This window comes from Carcharodon carcharias, chromosome 8 (genome assembly GCF_017639515.1).
Source record: "Carcharodon carcharias isolate sCarCar2 chromosome 8, sCarCar2.pri, whole genome shotgun sequence".
Lineage (NCBI taxonomy): Eukaryota > Metazoa > Chordata > Chondrichthyes > Lamniformes > Lamnidae > Carcharodon > Carcharodon carcharias.
In genome coordinates, this window is record NC_054474.1 from 15,862,485 (window position 1) to 15,878,801 (window position 16,317).

Genomic DNA, 16,317 nt, shown 5'->3' on the forward strand with positions numbered 1-16,317 from the left:
AAGCCAACATTACCTTGACCTTCCTAATTATTTGCTGCATCTGCATGCTAACATTTTGTGATTCATGTACGATACCCAGATTCCTCTGTGCTGCAGTCTCTCTCCATTCAAATAATATTCTGCTTTTCTATTCTTACTGTCAAAATGGACATCACATTTTCCCACATTATACACCATCTTTGAAATTTTTGCCCATTCACTTAACCTATCTATATCCCTTTGCAGACTCTTTGTACCTTATTCACAATTTGCTTTCCTATTTATCTTCATATTGTCAACAAATTTGGCTACAATACAGTCGGTCCCTTCATCCTAATCATTAATATAGATTGTAAATAGTTGAGGCTCCAGCCCATTTGCCACCCTGAAAATGACCCTTTTATCCTGAATCTCTGTTTCCTGTTTGTTAGCCAGTTCTCTATCCAAGCTGACGCATTACCTCCAACACCATAAGCTCTTGACTTGTGTAGTAACCTTTTATTTGGGACCTTATTGAATGCCCTTTGGAAATCCAAATACACTACATCTACTGGTTCCCTTCATCCACCCTCCTTGTTACATCCTCAAAGAACTCGAACAGATTTGTCAAACACTACTTCCCTTTCACAAAGCCATGTTGATTTGGCCTGATTATATTTTCATTTTCTAAATGTTCTGCTACTACCTCCCTAATAATGAATTCTAACATTTCCCAATGACAGACGTTAGGCCTGTAGTTTCCTGCTTTCCATCTCCCTCCTTCCTCGAACAGAGGTGTTGCATTCGCGGTTTTCCAATCTGCTGGGACCTTTCCAGAATCTAGGGAATTTTGGAAGATTACAACCAATGCATCCATTATCTTTGCAGCCACTTCTTTTAAGATCCTAGGATGCAGGCCATCAGTTCCGGGACTTGTCATCTTTAAGTCCCATTAAGTATTCCTGTTTTTCTCTAGTGATAGCAATTGTTTTAGTTTCCTCCCTCCCTTTTGCCTGTTGATTTTATGCTATTCTTGGAATGCTTTTCCTGTCTTCTACTGTGACACACTCTCTGACGTCTGCTGTAGCTCAGTTGCTAGCACTCTCTCATCTCTGAGTTAGAAAGCTATGGGTTCCACACTTGAACACAAAAAGCAAAGCTGACACTCCAGTGCAATAATGAGGCAGTACTGCACTGCCAGGGATGCTGTCTTCTGGATGAAGTGTTAGTGAAGCCCTGTCTTCACTCTCAGTGGCACCTAAAAAAAATCCAAGGGCACTATTTTAAAGAAGAGCTGGGGAGTTCTCCCCAGCATCCAGGCCAATATTTATCCTTCAAACAACATCACAAAACCAGATTATCTGGCCATTATCATTGCAGGAACTTGCTGTGTGCATATTGGCTGTCTCATTTCCTACATTCCAACACTACAAAAGTAATTCTTTGGCTGTAAGGAGCTTTTGGGATATCATGTGGTCATGAAAAGTGCTGTATAAATGCAAGTATTTTTTTTCCTTCGAGCAAAGAAGATTAAGGGGAGACATAATAGAATGTTCATAAATTATTACGGGTGTTAATGTGAGTAGATATGGAGAAACTGTTTCCAATGGCAGGAGGGTCAATAACAGCGAGTTGTTGTGATCTAGAATGTGCTGCCTAATAGGTTGGTGGAAGCAGAATACAATAGTAACTTCCAAAAGGAAATTGGATAAATACTTGAAAGGGGAAAAAAATTGCAGGAATAAGGGGGACGAGCAGGAGTGGGATTAATTTGATAGCTCTTTCGAAGAAACAGAACTAGCACAGTGAGGGACAAATGGCCTCTCTCTGTGTTGTAAGACTCTATGATCTTAGACCAGTTAACTCCCCTTCCCCCACCTATCCACTTTAAATCAGATACTGGATACTGTGCAAAGTTAAGGGGATAAGGCAGGGGAGTAGGACTAAGTGGAATGCTCTTACAGAGAGCCCGTGCGGACTCGATGGGCTGAATAGCCTCCTTCTGCACTGTAAAGATACTGTGATACATCGGTACACCCATATTGGGGAGATTTCTAGTACAGGATTGGCCGTTATGTCAGCTGGAGCCCTTTTCTACAGAAAAGGGCAGGCTGAGGGGAAACCCAATCGAGGTCTTTACCAGCACTGTTTTTAACCATTCTCTCCCTCTCTGAGGATTTGTTTCCACAGCACGTGCCAGCATTTTGCCTAAGGGACCATTCTGAGTCTCACTGGTGAGCGCATTCTGGCTATTGCACTGTGTTGGGCATCGTAATCAATCAATTCAGTCCAATATTTTTCCTGCCCAGGTGCTCCCAAGTGTTTTCCCCTCCAGATTGCAGGGGGGGGAGAAAGAGTATCCAAGGTCAACCATAATCACCCTGGGTCTGGTCAGCTAAATTCAACACAAGCCCAAACTGGAAACTGGGACCTGTTCCTCTGTCAGTATCACTCAGGCCCCCACTGCCCCCTTGCCATGACAATGCTACATACAAATTTTGTCACATGATACAGAAGTGACAGGCAATAAGTCATTGACAACATCCTCAGGGGGTGAAAACAGAAACCTGAAATAAGAAAGAAATAATGTTTCACAATTGATCAGGTTATTGTACCATTAAAGAAATGTGGTCTGGATTTGCAATGAAACACCGAAAGGAAACTTCAACACTGACCCGTGATCTGCTAACCCACTGGCTGGAACATATTCTGACAGAGGAGAACATTCATTCACTATTCGTGAGAATAGTGCATTTCTCAAACACCAGAAAAGGAAGACATTCCATTTCTATGGTGTCGTTCACAGCCTCAGGGCACGACTAAGCACTTTACAGACAATTAAGTACTTTTGAAGTGTGGTCACTGCTGGAAATTTGGCAGCCAATTTGCACAGGGCAAGCTCCCACAATGAGATAAATGATCAAATAATCTGCTTTAGTGACATTGATTAAGGATGTTGATTGAGATGGGCTAAAAATTGATAAAGTGAGTATTAGAAAGGCTGATTGTATTTAAAATTTACTAAGACACTAGGAACTGATGAGTGGATCCAAGGATTGCAGGGGCAGTGGCCAAAATCTTCCAATCATTCTTAGATAAGGGTTGGTATAAGAGGACTGGAGAATTGCAAATGTTACACCCTTGTTCAAAAAATGTGTAAGGATAAAGCCAACAACTACAACTCTGTTTAACTGCAATGGTGGAGAAGTTTTTAGAACCAATAATCCGTGACACGATTAACAGTCACTTGAAAAAATGTGGGCTAATTAAGGGAAGGCAGCATGGACTTAAGGGCCAATTATGTATAATTCATCTGATTTGAGTTTTTTTAATGAGGTAACAGAGAGTTGATGAGTGGGGTTGATAAGGTTTACAGGATTTCCATAAGGCATATGATAAAGTGCCACTTAAATAGGGCTGTCAGCAAAGTGGAATAAAAGGGGCAGTGGCATCATGGATACAACATTGGCTGAGTAACAGGAAGCAGAGCAGTGGTTTTTCAGACTAGAGAAAGGTATACAGTGGGTCCCACAGGGATTAGTATTAGGACCAATTTAGTCCCACTCCAGGACTTGATGGCCACAGAAGGTGCATTCATAACATGGCCAAAATGGTGGATTAACAGCCTGTAGATCCTTCCAATATGCCTGATGGCAGGCGGTAAGTATAGGAGAGTTTCCTAGTCAGTCAGAACTGGCAGAAGGCGCCGGCAAACCACTGTAGTACACTGGACCAACACATGGAAGTCCATGGTCACCAATGCCCTCTTAGGGCATGGTACCTGGAGGAGGAGATGACTTGGGTGTGCAGGGCACAATTTCAGAATTTTCAGATGATATAAAAATTGCAAATATTGTGAACTGTGAGGAGGATAGTGATAAACCTCAAGAGAACACAGAAAGGCTGGTGAAATTGAATGCAGAGAAGTGTGAAGTGATACATTTTGGTAGGAAAAATGAGGAAAGGCAATATAAAAATAAAGATACAATTCTAAAAGGGTGCAGGAGCAGAGAGACCTGGGGATATGAGAACAAACTGCTAAAGATGACAAACACAGATTGAGAGCGCAGTCAGTAAGGCATAGGGAGGTTCTGGGAATTATAGATAGAGCCACAGAGTACAAAAGAAGATGTTATGGTGAAACTTTATAAAATACTGGTTCAGCCTGAACTGGAGTATTGTGTCCAATTCTGGGCACAACACTTTTTTTTAAAAAGGCTGTGAAGGCACCTGAGAGGATACAGAAAAGATTTACCACAATGACTCCAGGGACGAGAGACTTGAATTAATTGGATAGATTGGAGAAGATGGGGTTGTTCTCCTTGGAGAAGATTGAGAGGAAATTTGATAGAGGTGTTCAAAATCATGAGGGATCCAGACAGAGTGAATAGGAAGAAGCTGTTCCCATTGGCTGAAGGGTGAAGAACCAGAGGACGCAGGTTTAATGAGAAAAGAACAATGGGTGACATGAAGAAATCACTCCCCACCACCCCACACCGAGTGGTTAGGATCTGGAATGCACTGCCTGAGAGTGTGGTGGAGGCAGATTCAATGGTGGCTTTCAAAAGGGAATTGGATCATTTTCTGAATAGAAAATAATTTGCAGGGCTACAAGGAAAGGGGATGGACTAGCTGAGTCACTCTTGCAATGAGCCGACACAGACATGACAGGCTAAATGGTTTCCTGCTGTGCTGTAACCATTCTGAAAACTCCCCTGCCCTTCTTCAAAAGCGGCCATGGGATCTTTTACGTCCACCTCAGAGGTCAGATGGAACCTTGGTTCGACATCTAATCTGAAAGTGTGCACTCCGACAGTGTAGTATTCCCTCCCTACCACTCCTCCAGTGCGGTGCTCATGCTTTTACCATGAAGTTTCCCTACCACTGAAGTCAGACTGACTGGTCTGTAGTTGCTGGCTTTATCCTTGCACCCTTTTTTGAACCAGGGTGTAACACTTGCAATTCTCCAGTCCTCTGGCACTGGGTATGTCAGCCTGGAAGATGTGCTCAAGTTAAATCAACAGCACAATACAGGTACTGGTCTATCTATGCAAAGACGTCATGTGTGTGTCCTCAAAGGGGGGAGGCTTGTTCTGCTTAAGGAGGGGGGGGGAGAGATGGAGTTAAGTTGCAAACCCTTGATTAAGGGCAACTACGTTTCACACACCAGAAGGAACGAGGGCAATTTTAAAAGTGGAAAGGAGCAGAAAATTACAGAGGTGGGGGTGGAAATCAATGTGCCAAAACCAAACCTCACACACACTGTACAATGCTGGAGAATTGTGTACATGAAAGAACTGCTAGTGGACAGAGGGACTGGTCCAGATCACACTGAAGATAGTAGCTGTGACGTGGCAGCAACTCATGTATAAATAGCGGCCAAATAAAGAAAAAAACAATTACAGAAATAAAATTTTGATGAAAAGGAAAAATACTAACATTTACAGAGAAGAAGCTACAATGCAAACGTTACCCTCACAGGAACAGATAAAGGATTGGGGAGGGCGTTGAATTTGCAAATAACAATTGTTTTAAAAAAAACAAACATTTTAAAGCGTCTCAAACATTGAAGGAAATGTTTTAAAAAAAAAACAAAAAGACTAAAGTGTAGCAAATTTGAGCAAACGCCCGCCCACCGCCCCCACGTCCATTGGCCGGGGCCGCGGATCCCCGGGCGGGGATTGGCCAGCGGACGCTGTCAATCAAGGCGGAGCGCTACCGTTTGGATACATTCCTCACCCGTCAGTCCGCCGCCGCGACCATGACCCTTCCGCCGCTGCAGCACGAAGAAAGGGTTCGCCCGCTCCGTTACCCACAGCGCATTGGCCAGCAGCACCTCCTCGGGACTCAGCCACATGGTCCCGGAACACCCAGGGTGGGAGGGTGAAGTGCACGGGAGAGGAACACACACACACACACACCCCCCCCCCCTCCTCCTCCTCCTCCTCCTCCTCCCTCCCTTCCCCTCCCCTAGGAGGGGGGGGGAAATCAGTAGAAGCCGGAGCCTGTGGAGTAGCTGCTGCTGCCGCCCGTCTGTCTGTCTGTCTGTCTGTCTCCCAGATTCTTGGCGCAGCGAGCAGGGCGGAGACTCCACTCTGCGCATGACACAAGGAAGCCCCAGCCCAAGGAGGGCTCCCAAACCCTCCCTTGACGTTTGGAGCCCGCATGACCCTTCTTCCACAGAACTGAGTCATGCGGGCACCAAACGTCAGCTCTGCTCCTCCCCACCGAATGCTGCCGGACCTGCTGAGCTTTTCCCAGGTGTTTCTGGCTTTGGATTTCCAGCATCCACCGTTCTCTTCGCTTTTATCTCCCAAACCCTCCCCCGGCTCACTGGCTGCTGAAGAAGAGTCGTCCCCCGGACTCCAAACGTGAGCCCTGTCTTCCTTTTCTCCGCAGGATGCCGAGTTTTTCCCAGCCTTCCCTGTTTTTATTTCAGATTTCCAGCATCTGCAGTATTTTGCTTTTACCATGTAGTTTCCAGAAGTTTCCCCATCGCTGAAGTCAGTCAGACTGACTGGTCTGTCGTTCCTGGCTTTATCTTCGCACCCTTTTTTTGAACAAGGGTGTGACACTTGCATTTCTCCAGTCCTCTGGCACCACCCTGTGTCGAAGAAAGACTGAAAGATTATCACTAAGTGCCTCTGCAATTTCCACTCTCACTTACCTCATCTTATCCGGTCCTGGTACCTAATCTATTTTAATTCAAGGTAGCGTTTCCAACATCTCTTACTTCTCAGTTGTAAACTCTTCTAGTGTACCAGTTACCTTCTCGTGGAGTGGAGGCTAGGAATTCCCAAGTCCTAACAGGCCTTTGGAGTTTTACGCATACATCGGCTGGGAGCAAGCAGTGCACGTACAATCTGATGTTTTGTAGTTCTTCGAGCCAAGGTTGGGACACAGTGCACCTCCGCAAAAAGAAAATGGCTCAAAAACAGGGCCATATGACCCAGGATCAGAACACCATGGTTGACCAGAGTCCCAGACAGGGAGATGTCCCCGTTTGGAAGAACAAGGAACAGAAAGAGGCTCCAAACATAAAAAGACCTGCGGTTGGCAGACTTTAAGCTCAGAGAAGCCCTGGCAAATGAAGGGGGCTCAGGAGAAGCCCTGGTGATTGAAGGTGGCGGCAGAAGGTTGGTGACTCCGCACTGTGGGCCTTTAGGGGGAAGGTAACCCTTTGGAGCAGTAGTATGCTGCTTGGTGCAGTCGAAGATCTGAAGTTGCGCTTATGAATTGGTGCTAAAGTGCAGAAACAGGAACCCAGGGTAACGGAATCTCAGGAGACATGAATGAAACCCTAAAACGTCTGCAGTCATTGAAGCCATTCGAGTTGGAGCTACCTTTGGGGAGAATTCAAAGGTTAGATCTTCGAAGCTGAAGACTGGAATCCCTCATGAGAGAGACAGAGTTTCAGTGAGATTGGTTGACTCATAGTGTTTACTGACATTTGGATGGGTTGTTGAGAAATCCGTGGAATCAGTCTTGGTCACATCTGCCATTTAATGTGCTGTGTAGTGTGTTCAACTGCAGTTTGCCTGTTAATTCACATGTACCTCATATTAACCCTGAATGTTAGAGTATAAGATAGATATTATAAATTGTTTTATCTTTCTGACCTTGTATAGTAAAGTTTATTTTTTGTTTGTTCATAACCTGTAGAATCGTGTGGCTTTATTCTCTTAACAAGTGTCTTGAATCTCAAACTTTGCCTACTTTAATCAAAAAGTTACTGGTCCCTAACTGGATCAGACCAAAATCTTGGGGGTCTGGCCCAGGATCAAATAGTATTAAGGAGTATGGAACAAAAGAAGGTGTATGGGTTTAGCTTGCAGATCAGCCATAATCTCATTGAATGGAAGAACAGGCTTGAGGGTCTAAATGGCCTACTCCTGTTCCTAGCACTGCTGATCCTATTGATCTGTGGTGATGTTAGCAATTGGGGAAAGCCAAAACAAATTGTAACTAGTTTTAAGTAAAACCGGGGACTTTCCAATGGATAAATAGTGAAAAATGAATACCATCAGTGGGTGAATAGGGAACTAGGGAATGGAAACCTCTGATTAAATTCCTAGTTAAAAGGGAAGAGGAAAGTTTTTGAACTGAGGGCTATTAGACCATGAGATCCTTCACCATGTGCCTCTATTGAGATAGAGACTAAAATTTCATTTCAAAGGGAATGGGATAAACGTTTAAAAAGGTGGAATATGGGATATGGAAGAAACGAGGTTGCACGACAGCGCTAGCACGGGAGTTAAATGGCTCCTTATGTCCTGTGAATCTATGAAAACTTGTCTTCACTGGTTCTGAGTGCAGAGAATAGTTTAGAATTGTTGGTGCTAATCTGGGATTAAGACAATGTGCCCTGTGAGCAGTGGACCAAACACTGAGCTCACTTCCTGTTGGGTGATCTCTTGGGTTTGGTCCAGGGCAGTCTTTACAGGTTGGTTTAGATGTGTGACGTGGCTCTGACTGAGGTTTCTAGTTCCGGGTCGACATCATCACATGGAACTGAGTCCAGGCCAGAGTCCAAGGAGATCACTCCTGTTCAATGTGGCATTGGTGGGAGAGCCTGACATTCTGTGCAGTGCAGGGAGGTCTGGCTATAGTTTCAGAGAGAATAGCACTGAGTTCTGCTTCTTCAGTTCTCTGCCTGAAGTTAGGTTCGACATCACAATCTCAGTCCAACAGCCAGAATGAGGATCAAACCCCATGCTATTGGCACCAATCTGATCACAGGAGTCCGAGTTGCTGTGGCAACATACACCTTTGCATGTTGTAGTCTGGAACTATGGATAGTGATGGTCGAGGCTCCAACTTCTTTCCATCACGTGACTGACCAGGAATCTCTCCCGGTCTTACTGCCTGCCACTGGCGTGAGTTAGAAAGATTTACAAGTTGATATCCAGCCTGTTTGGCCATCTTATGAATGCACTTTCCTTGGTTATCATGGAATGGGAATTGAACCCAAAGCTTCTGGCTCAGAGGCAGGGATACTACCCACTGCATCACAAGATCCCATTACTGGGTTATAGAATTACTAATAGTAACAGTTAAGATATTGGAACATTATAACTATTACTACTAGAATATGTAGTTACTACTGGTTGAAAGGAATATGTGTTACTACTTTACTATTATTTATTAATGTGATTTCAATGACTTACCACCTCTGGTTTCCCCTGTGCCCCTGTCCCCAGTTTCTCTCCCACCCTTGGTTTCCCCTCTTCAACCTCAGTCCTCAATTCCACCTCTTTCACCTGCCACCAGTCTCCCTTCTTTCCCCCCATCCCCGGGTCTCCCATTTTTGCCCCAACCCCTTTATTCCCTTTTTCCCCCCAGCCCCAAATTTCCCACTTTCCCCTGCCCTCACATTCCCCTCTTCTCCCACCCCTTAGTCATACCTTTTTCTCACCATCCACGGTGTCCCCTTTCTACACCCACACCTGATTTTCTCTGACCTCTGTTTCCCCTCTCTTTCACCACCCAGGGTCTCCCCTCTTTCTCCCCATTCCTGCGGTATCCCCTCTCTTCCCCAACCCATGGTCTCTTCTCCACGCTCCTTTTCTTCTCCCACTTCCCCATCCCCAATTTCTCCCTCCAGTCCATTCCCCCCCCCCCTCCCACCCAGGTCTTTCCCCTTTCCCTGTCCCAAGTCTCCCCTGATTCCCTGCAGATTACCTCCGATTTCCCCTTTTTCCCTCACCCAGTCATCCACTTTCCTCGCCCCAGTCTCCCACCTTTCCCCACTCCAGTCTTCCCCTTTCCCTGTCTCCTGGTTTCCCCCCTTTTCCCATCCTTAGGTTCCCCCTATTTCCCAGCCTCTTTGTTTTTCCTCTCTTCCCCTGCCCTCAGACTCCCCTCTTCCCCCAACCCTAGATTCCTTCCTTTCCCTGCGCCCCAGTTTCTCCCACTCTTGGTTTCCCCACCCTCAGACTCCCCTCTCCCCCCTCCTTCTTAAATTTTTTTTGTTCAGCGTTTATTGCCCATCCCACCACATAACGGATGTTAATACAAAACCACAAGGGAAAATACACAGCTCCAGCAGAACTCTACTAAGCGCAATAACAGTTGTAGATAGCACATGACACATGCTCAGAATGTCCCATGATTTCTTTTTATTTATTCACCTGACATGAGCATTGTTGGCAAGGCCAGCATTCGTGGCTCATCCTGAAATGTGTCATCCCTAACTAGGGCATTTTAGAGGGCAGTTGACAGCCAACCACATTGCTGGATCTGAAATCACATGTAAGCCAGCTAGATTGGGTAAGGGTGACAGAGTTTCCTTCCCTAGCGGACATAAATGAACTAGATAGGTTTTTGCAACAGTCCTATGGTTTTGTGTTAACTATTACTGATACCGGCTTTTTATTTCAGATTTATTTACTTAATTGAATTTAAATTGCCCAGTTGCTGTGGTGGGATTTGAATTCATGTCTGCAGATTATTAGTCCAAACCTCCTGGGTTTACAAATGCAGTAACACAATCACTATGTTACTAAACCCTTAAGGTGAAACCTACAGGAATATCTCCATCCAGAGTTAGCAGCTGCATCTAGAAGTGTATTAACCAACAGGTTGATTATCAGTCCCTAAATCCTCAAGTAAACAAAACTGATTCTTACTGGTAATAATATATTTAGAAAAAAAGTGTGAATTTCTGTAGCTATTTCCTCATCACTAAATTTCACACTCCCAGTAATGGATTTTTAACTCTATTGCAATGAACGTTAACAAGGCTGTTAAGCCATTTGAAGTGGGTGTAAATCAACCAGTTAAGGTAATGGTGCAATAGTTAAAGTGTTGCCTTTAAATCTTTTTGCTAAAGTAAGGTTTCCTGAGTGGATAAGGAGGCATCCCTCCTTATTTGATCACCTGACCTTTAATACTGTGACAGTGTTCCCCTCTGTGCCAGGTACCACGCCTTGAGAGGGCATTGGTGACCATGGACTTCATCCACAATTATGCTTGGTAAAGTACTGTAGTTGTTTGCCATTGCCTTCTGCAGTATAGCTGACCAGGAAACCACCCCCCTCATTCTTTACAGCCTGTCTTCAGGTATATTGGAAGAATTTATGGACTGAACCCTGTTTGGACATGTTATGCACACACCTTCCACGGCCATCAAGTCCTGAAGTGGAGTTGAACCCAGACCCCCTGGCCCAGAGATAGGACCCAGACCCACTGCACCACAAGACCTCCTAACAATCCCTCACAATTTCCATGTTATTTGGACCTACCTATAACGGTTGGTCCCCTCTAGTTGAGTATTTTTGGCCGTGGTTTCATGCCAACAGCTGTTGTGTGAGAAAATCCAGGAGGAAGGTGCAAACCTACCAGTGCAAAGTGTGAGCTCTCCTTTACTCTTGGATTGTCTGCAGCCATGCCTGGGGGATTCATTTTCCCATTCGGGCGACTCCCGAATGACCCAGGCGGTGTGCCCACTTCTTGAAAAAGTAGCCAGCTTTTTTTTAAATTTGAGGATGGGAGCATAGCTTATGACTTCAATTGCAATGTGTCTCACAGATGTTCTGGGCTCAATCTAAATCGCCAGATAAAATGCTTGTGGATTTTCTGGCACTGTTTCACTAACGAATCATTCTTTTAAATAAATCCCCAGCGTATGTTATATGAAGATTCTGGCTGGTGTGATTTAGTCGTTGTTTGCTTTTTGTATTGACAGCTGGGTGTGTTTAACTTTATGAAGTAATTAGAGCAGGACGTGGGCTGGAAGAAACACAGACTCTGACATGGATCAGAGTTTTCACTAAAACAGATACTCAATATATGTTAGTTAAAATGAAAACTCATGGAACTGAAGGCAAATTATTGACCGGGTACAGAGGTTGGCTGGGTAGTAAGACAGAGAGTGGAGATAATGGGCCTATACTGGGGCTTCAACTGTTCACTGTATTTATTAATGACTTAAATAATACAAGACAGCCATATATCAAAACGGCTGATGACACAAATTTGGAGGTATTGTAAGTGGCGTAGGCAAGGGCATAATATTATAAAGATGTATTGACAGATTAAATGGGTAGGAAAAACTGTGACAGATGGGTTTTGAGGCAAGTAAATGTGAGGTCAAACATTTTTAACCCAAAAGGGATAGAAATGAGTTTTATTCCAATGGTGAAAAGCTAGGAACAGTGGAGGTCCAAAGAGATTTAAGGTCAGAGATTCATGGACAAAGATCAATAAAATAATAATCAGAAAGGCTAACAGAATGTTAGCTTATATAATTAGAGAGCTAGAATATAAAGAGGAAAGAGTTTTGCTATAGTTATACAAAGCCCTGGTTAGACCACCTCTGGAGTACTGCATGTAGTTCTGGGCACCAGACCTTAGAAAGAATATATTGGTCTTGGAAGGAGTGCAATGCAGAATCACCAGAATGTTACCAGGGTTCCAACAGAAAAATTACACTAATTAGGCTATTATTCCCTGGAATATGGAAGATTAGAGGGTGATTTGATTGCAGTTTTTGAAGGAGTTGATAGAGTTGATCGAGATAAACATTTTTGGCTGGGGGAGTCTCAGACAAGGGGACAAAATCTTAAAATCAGAATCAGGCCATTCATGAAATAAATTAGGAGCAGAATTTTGTGCTTTGGGTCATCATACACCGGTCCAGCCTGCACAGTGTTGGGAGCAGTCGCTGGCATCGATTTTGCCTGGATTAGCCAATTTGTGGCTAGAAGGCATACTTGCTGTCCAATGAACAACAGCAGGAGGTCTCTCAAAGCTGGAAGGCCAATAGGAGGCCCACCAGCACAGAAGGAGTAAGAGCCTGCTGACGCAGGTAAGGGAGAGAGAGGATGCCTCCATCTTCAGGTGCCCTCTGAGCACTTATAAAACTTCACAAGTAAAACATGTTCACCGCTGCCAGACCGTCATTGTGGACCGCCACTACAGGATGGACTGTGGCCACAGCTAAAACCAGGTAGGCAAGGAGGGGGCCTCAAAGTCTTCCTGGAGCGTTGCCCCCGCCCCCCCCCAGATCTTCCAGCCGGGAGGCCATCTCCAGATGGCTGCTGTGCTCCTGATGCTGTCAGGAGGGCCAACTGGAAAATTCCAGCCGGTCTCTGATCAATGGTCTTAATTGACCTTTTAATTACCTCCATTACCTCATTACACCCCAATCCGGCCTCTAGTAAAATGGCCCGGGGGCAGTCATGGTGCTGGAAAACCGGCACTCCTACCTCCATTCCTGCCCCCATATCGGGGAGAAAATCATACCCCAGGAAACATTTTTTAATGTGAAAGGTGGTGGGAGGGTGGAACATATCCCACAAAAATCAGTAGATGCTAGCTTAATTAATAAATTTAAATCTGAATCTGATATCAATAGATGCTAGACAAGGGAATGAAAGGATATGGAGCCCAGGCAAATGGAGTTGAGTTACAGATCGGCCATCGTCTCATTGAATGGTAGAACAGACACAAGGAGCTAAATAGCCTACTCCTTTTCCTATGTTTCTTCTGGTTGCTGTCAGTCTGATCAGTGAGAGATTCATTAACCTTGGAGATTTCAATTCTCACAACCTCGACGACTCCAATCTCTGTTCCCCTCCTTCTGTATCTCAGGGTGGAATTGTCCCAGATTTGGACTAAGTGCGATAGCGGGCGGGAAAAAGGATGTTTGCTGGCCGCAATGGCGGATTTTCACGCCATATCGTCCCAATCGTGCCTCATTAATCATGCATTCCTGGGAAACATGCCGCTTTGATGGTGGGCAGCCTCCAATTTGTCTGCCATGCCATCACCTCACCACTTCCTCACGCTGGGCACCATATTTAAAGTGCAGCCGCGCACACACCTCACAGTGCTTCCAGCCCAGGGCTGCTGCACAGAACACATGGCCCCGAAAGGCAAGAAGACTACAGCACCCCCCCCCCCACCCCCCCGATTCAATGACGCGTCCCTGGAATGCCTTTTGGACAACGTGGAGGCCTGCCGCGATGTCCTCTAACCCCACTTTGGGCAAAGATCAGCAAGCAAGGTCACCAATCCAGCATGGAAGGCGGTGGCAGTGGTGGTCAGTGCCAATGCTCTGTAAAAGAGGACAGCCATCAATGCCGCAAGAGGATGATTGGTCTCATCCGCTCTGCCAGGGTAAGTCACTCTTCTCATCACTCTCACACTCACAAACCCATCACACATCCACAGGGATCTCACACCTCAAGGGACAACACCACTAACTCTCACACACACACCCTCACACCTCCATCAGGCTCATATCCTCTCGAGCTCATGTCCTCATCCCGTCCATGGCTCCGCTCTCCACACAAACAATTCCACGCAGTGCCATGTGTCCTGCTCACACACTCTCCATCTGTTTTCATGCAGGAGAAGCTGGCTCAAAGCAGCTGGGAGAAGTCCAAACTGGGGGTGGAGTGGCCCACATTAGGCCCTTCACTCACTCTGAGCAGTGTGTCATCAAGCTGACTGGTGAGGACATGGACCATGCCTGCGGCAAAAGTGAAGTCCGTGGCAAACACCCACTTGAGGATCCTACACCACATCATCCCCCTCTCAATGCAACTGTGAGTGCTCTCTCTCCTGCTTTTGACTCTCATGCCAATTATCTCCACTTTGGTTCACAGGAAGCTCTACCAAGCCACTGACATCTCAGCCAGCCAGCCCCTCAGCTCCATCCACATCCTCACCCCCAGCTAAGAGGACACCTCCTCGTTGAAGAGCTAGAAATAAGCAACCTGGAAGATCCATGACAGCTTACCTACACCCTCCACCAGTGTAGAGACACACACCTTGGTGGAACCTAGATCTAGAGTAGGCTCAGGTTCACAATTTGGTGGTCACAGAATTTTAATGGCACAGAAGGAGGCCATTCGGCCCATTGTGTCTGCATCAGCTCCCCAAATGAGCATTATGACCTAGTGCCACTTCCTTGTCTTTTCCCTGTACCCCTGCACATTATTTCTATTCAAATAATCATCTAATGCTCTCTTGAATGCCTCGATTGAACTTGCCTCCACCACACACAGTGCATTCCAGACCTGAACCACTGGTTGTGTGAAAAAGCTTTTTCTCACATCACATTTGCTTCTTTTGCAAAATCATTTTAAATTAAGTTGTTCTTGATCCTTTTATGAGCAGGAACAGCTTCTCCCTATCTACTCTGTCCAGCCTTCAACTTGGGGAAACCTCCTCTCGAAGCATGCAGCCGTGCCAACCAAAGGCCACCAAGTGGGACTACTCAAGCATACTCCACTCGGATGGCCCAGCAATGCTGGGGTAGCTGAATGTCCTGGCGAGCTCACCTTGCTATTTCCTCCCTGCAATCGAATGAGCCGAGGAATGCCAACGTCGCAGAGAGCAGCAAAAAGATTGAGCATCTATTGTGTGGCAGAGTGAAAGTGGAGAATGGTGATGTGAGCAGCCTTTGCAAGGACACCGTGCTCCCTATGCTCGGAGGATTGCTGAGGAAGAGGCATCTGTGAGGCCACTCCACAATCTGTGCCTCTAAATTCAGCCTTCCAACTCATCGTGGAGAGTCAGGAGAACATGGGGAAACATCATGCAGAGCTGTTGGAAACCCTCGACAGAGTGGCACATGAGTCAAAGGAGTGTGTTCTCCAGCCCTCTAATGAAGTGGCGCCCACATATGCACGTATGGAGGTCTCCATAGGAAAGATGGCGGATGCCATGGCACCCAAAGGGAGGAGGAGCAGAAGCTGGACATCCCTGGGTCATCCACTCAGGAACCTCAGAGGCTGTCTTCTCCCTCAAAGTCCCCTTTGCTTGTGACCCTCCTCAACCTCCATCCTATGTCACCACAGAGGGAGCAGCTGGCCCACAGGACAGCCAAAGCAAGCCGGGGCCCTCAAGGCCTCGGCCCTACAAAGGAGGATGCACGTTGAAGTCATCAGAGGCAATAGGCCAAGCATTGCGCAGGCTGTCTCCACCCCTCCTGTGGGTGTCACGGCAACACCTAGAAGAAGTGGTAGATCTAGAAAAGTTAAGAAATTCTGATCAGTTGGTTGCATGGGTGAAAAAATTTTGTCACTTTCTAATCTGAAAATATATTCACTTTCATTGAATAACATGTATTGGTGTCTTTCAGCTTCATTCACTGGCTTTGCAAGTCACCCCCCCCCCCCCCCCCCCCCCCCACCCCCCCTCCACCCCCGCTACATCCCCCCACCTCACTAGTCGCTCAGCTGCAAGCAGCCAGCACATGAGTGATTCTGGAGGGAGGTGTGTGTGTTTGTGGCAGGGCCTTTCAAAGCCTTGGGCAAGCACTCTCCCACGCAAATGGCTCCTTCCTCTATCACACTCACCTCGATGTCCTGAGCATTTTGCAATGTTGCCTGCTGGGGTTCACTTTCA

At 46.0% G+C, this 16,317-nt stretch overlaps 1 protein-coding gene across 2 annotated transcripts in view; it reads right to left on the reverse strand.

The window, feature by feature from the left end:
- The window catches only part of LOC121280822 (TBC1 domain family member 9B-like), a 67,904-nt gene extending 61,999 nt beyond the window's left edge, over window positions 1–5,905 (reverse strand). For both annotated transcript variants that reach the window (XM_041193088.1, XM_041193087.1), the window contains exon 1: window positions 5,698–5,905. In XM_041193088.1, coding sequence (XP_041049022.1) covers window positions 5,698–5,815 — 118 coding nt within the window. In that variant the 5' untranslated portion in view covers window positions 5,816–5,905. The remainder of the gene's footprint in view (window positions 1–5,697) is intronic.
- Window positions 5,906–16,317: the final 10,412 nt, after the last annotated feature.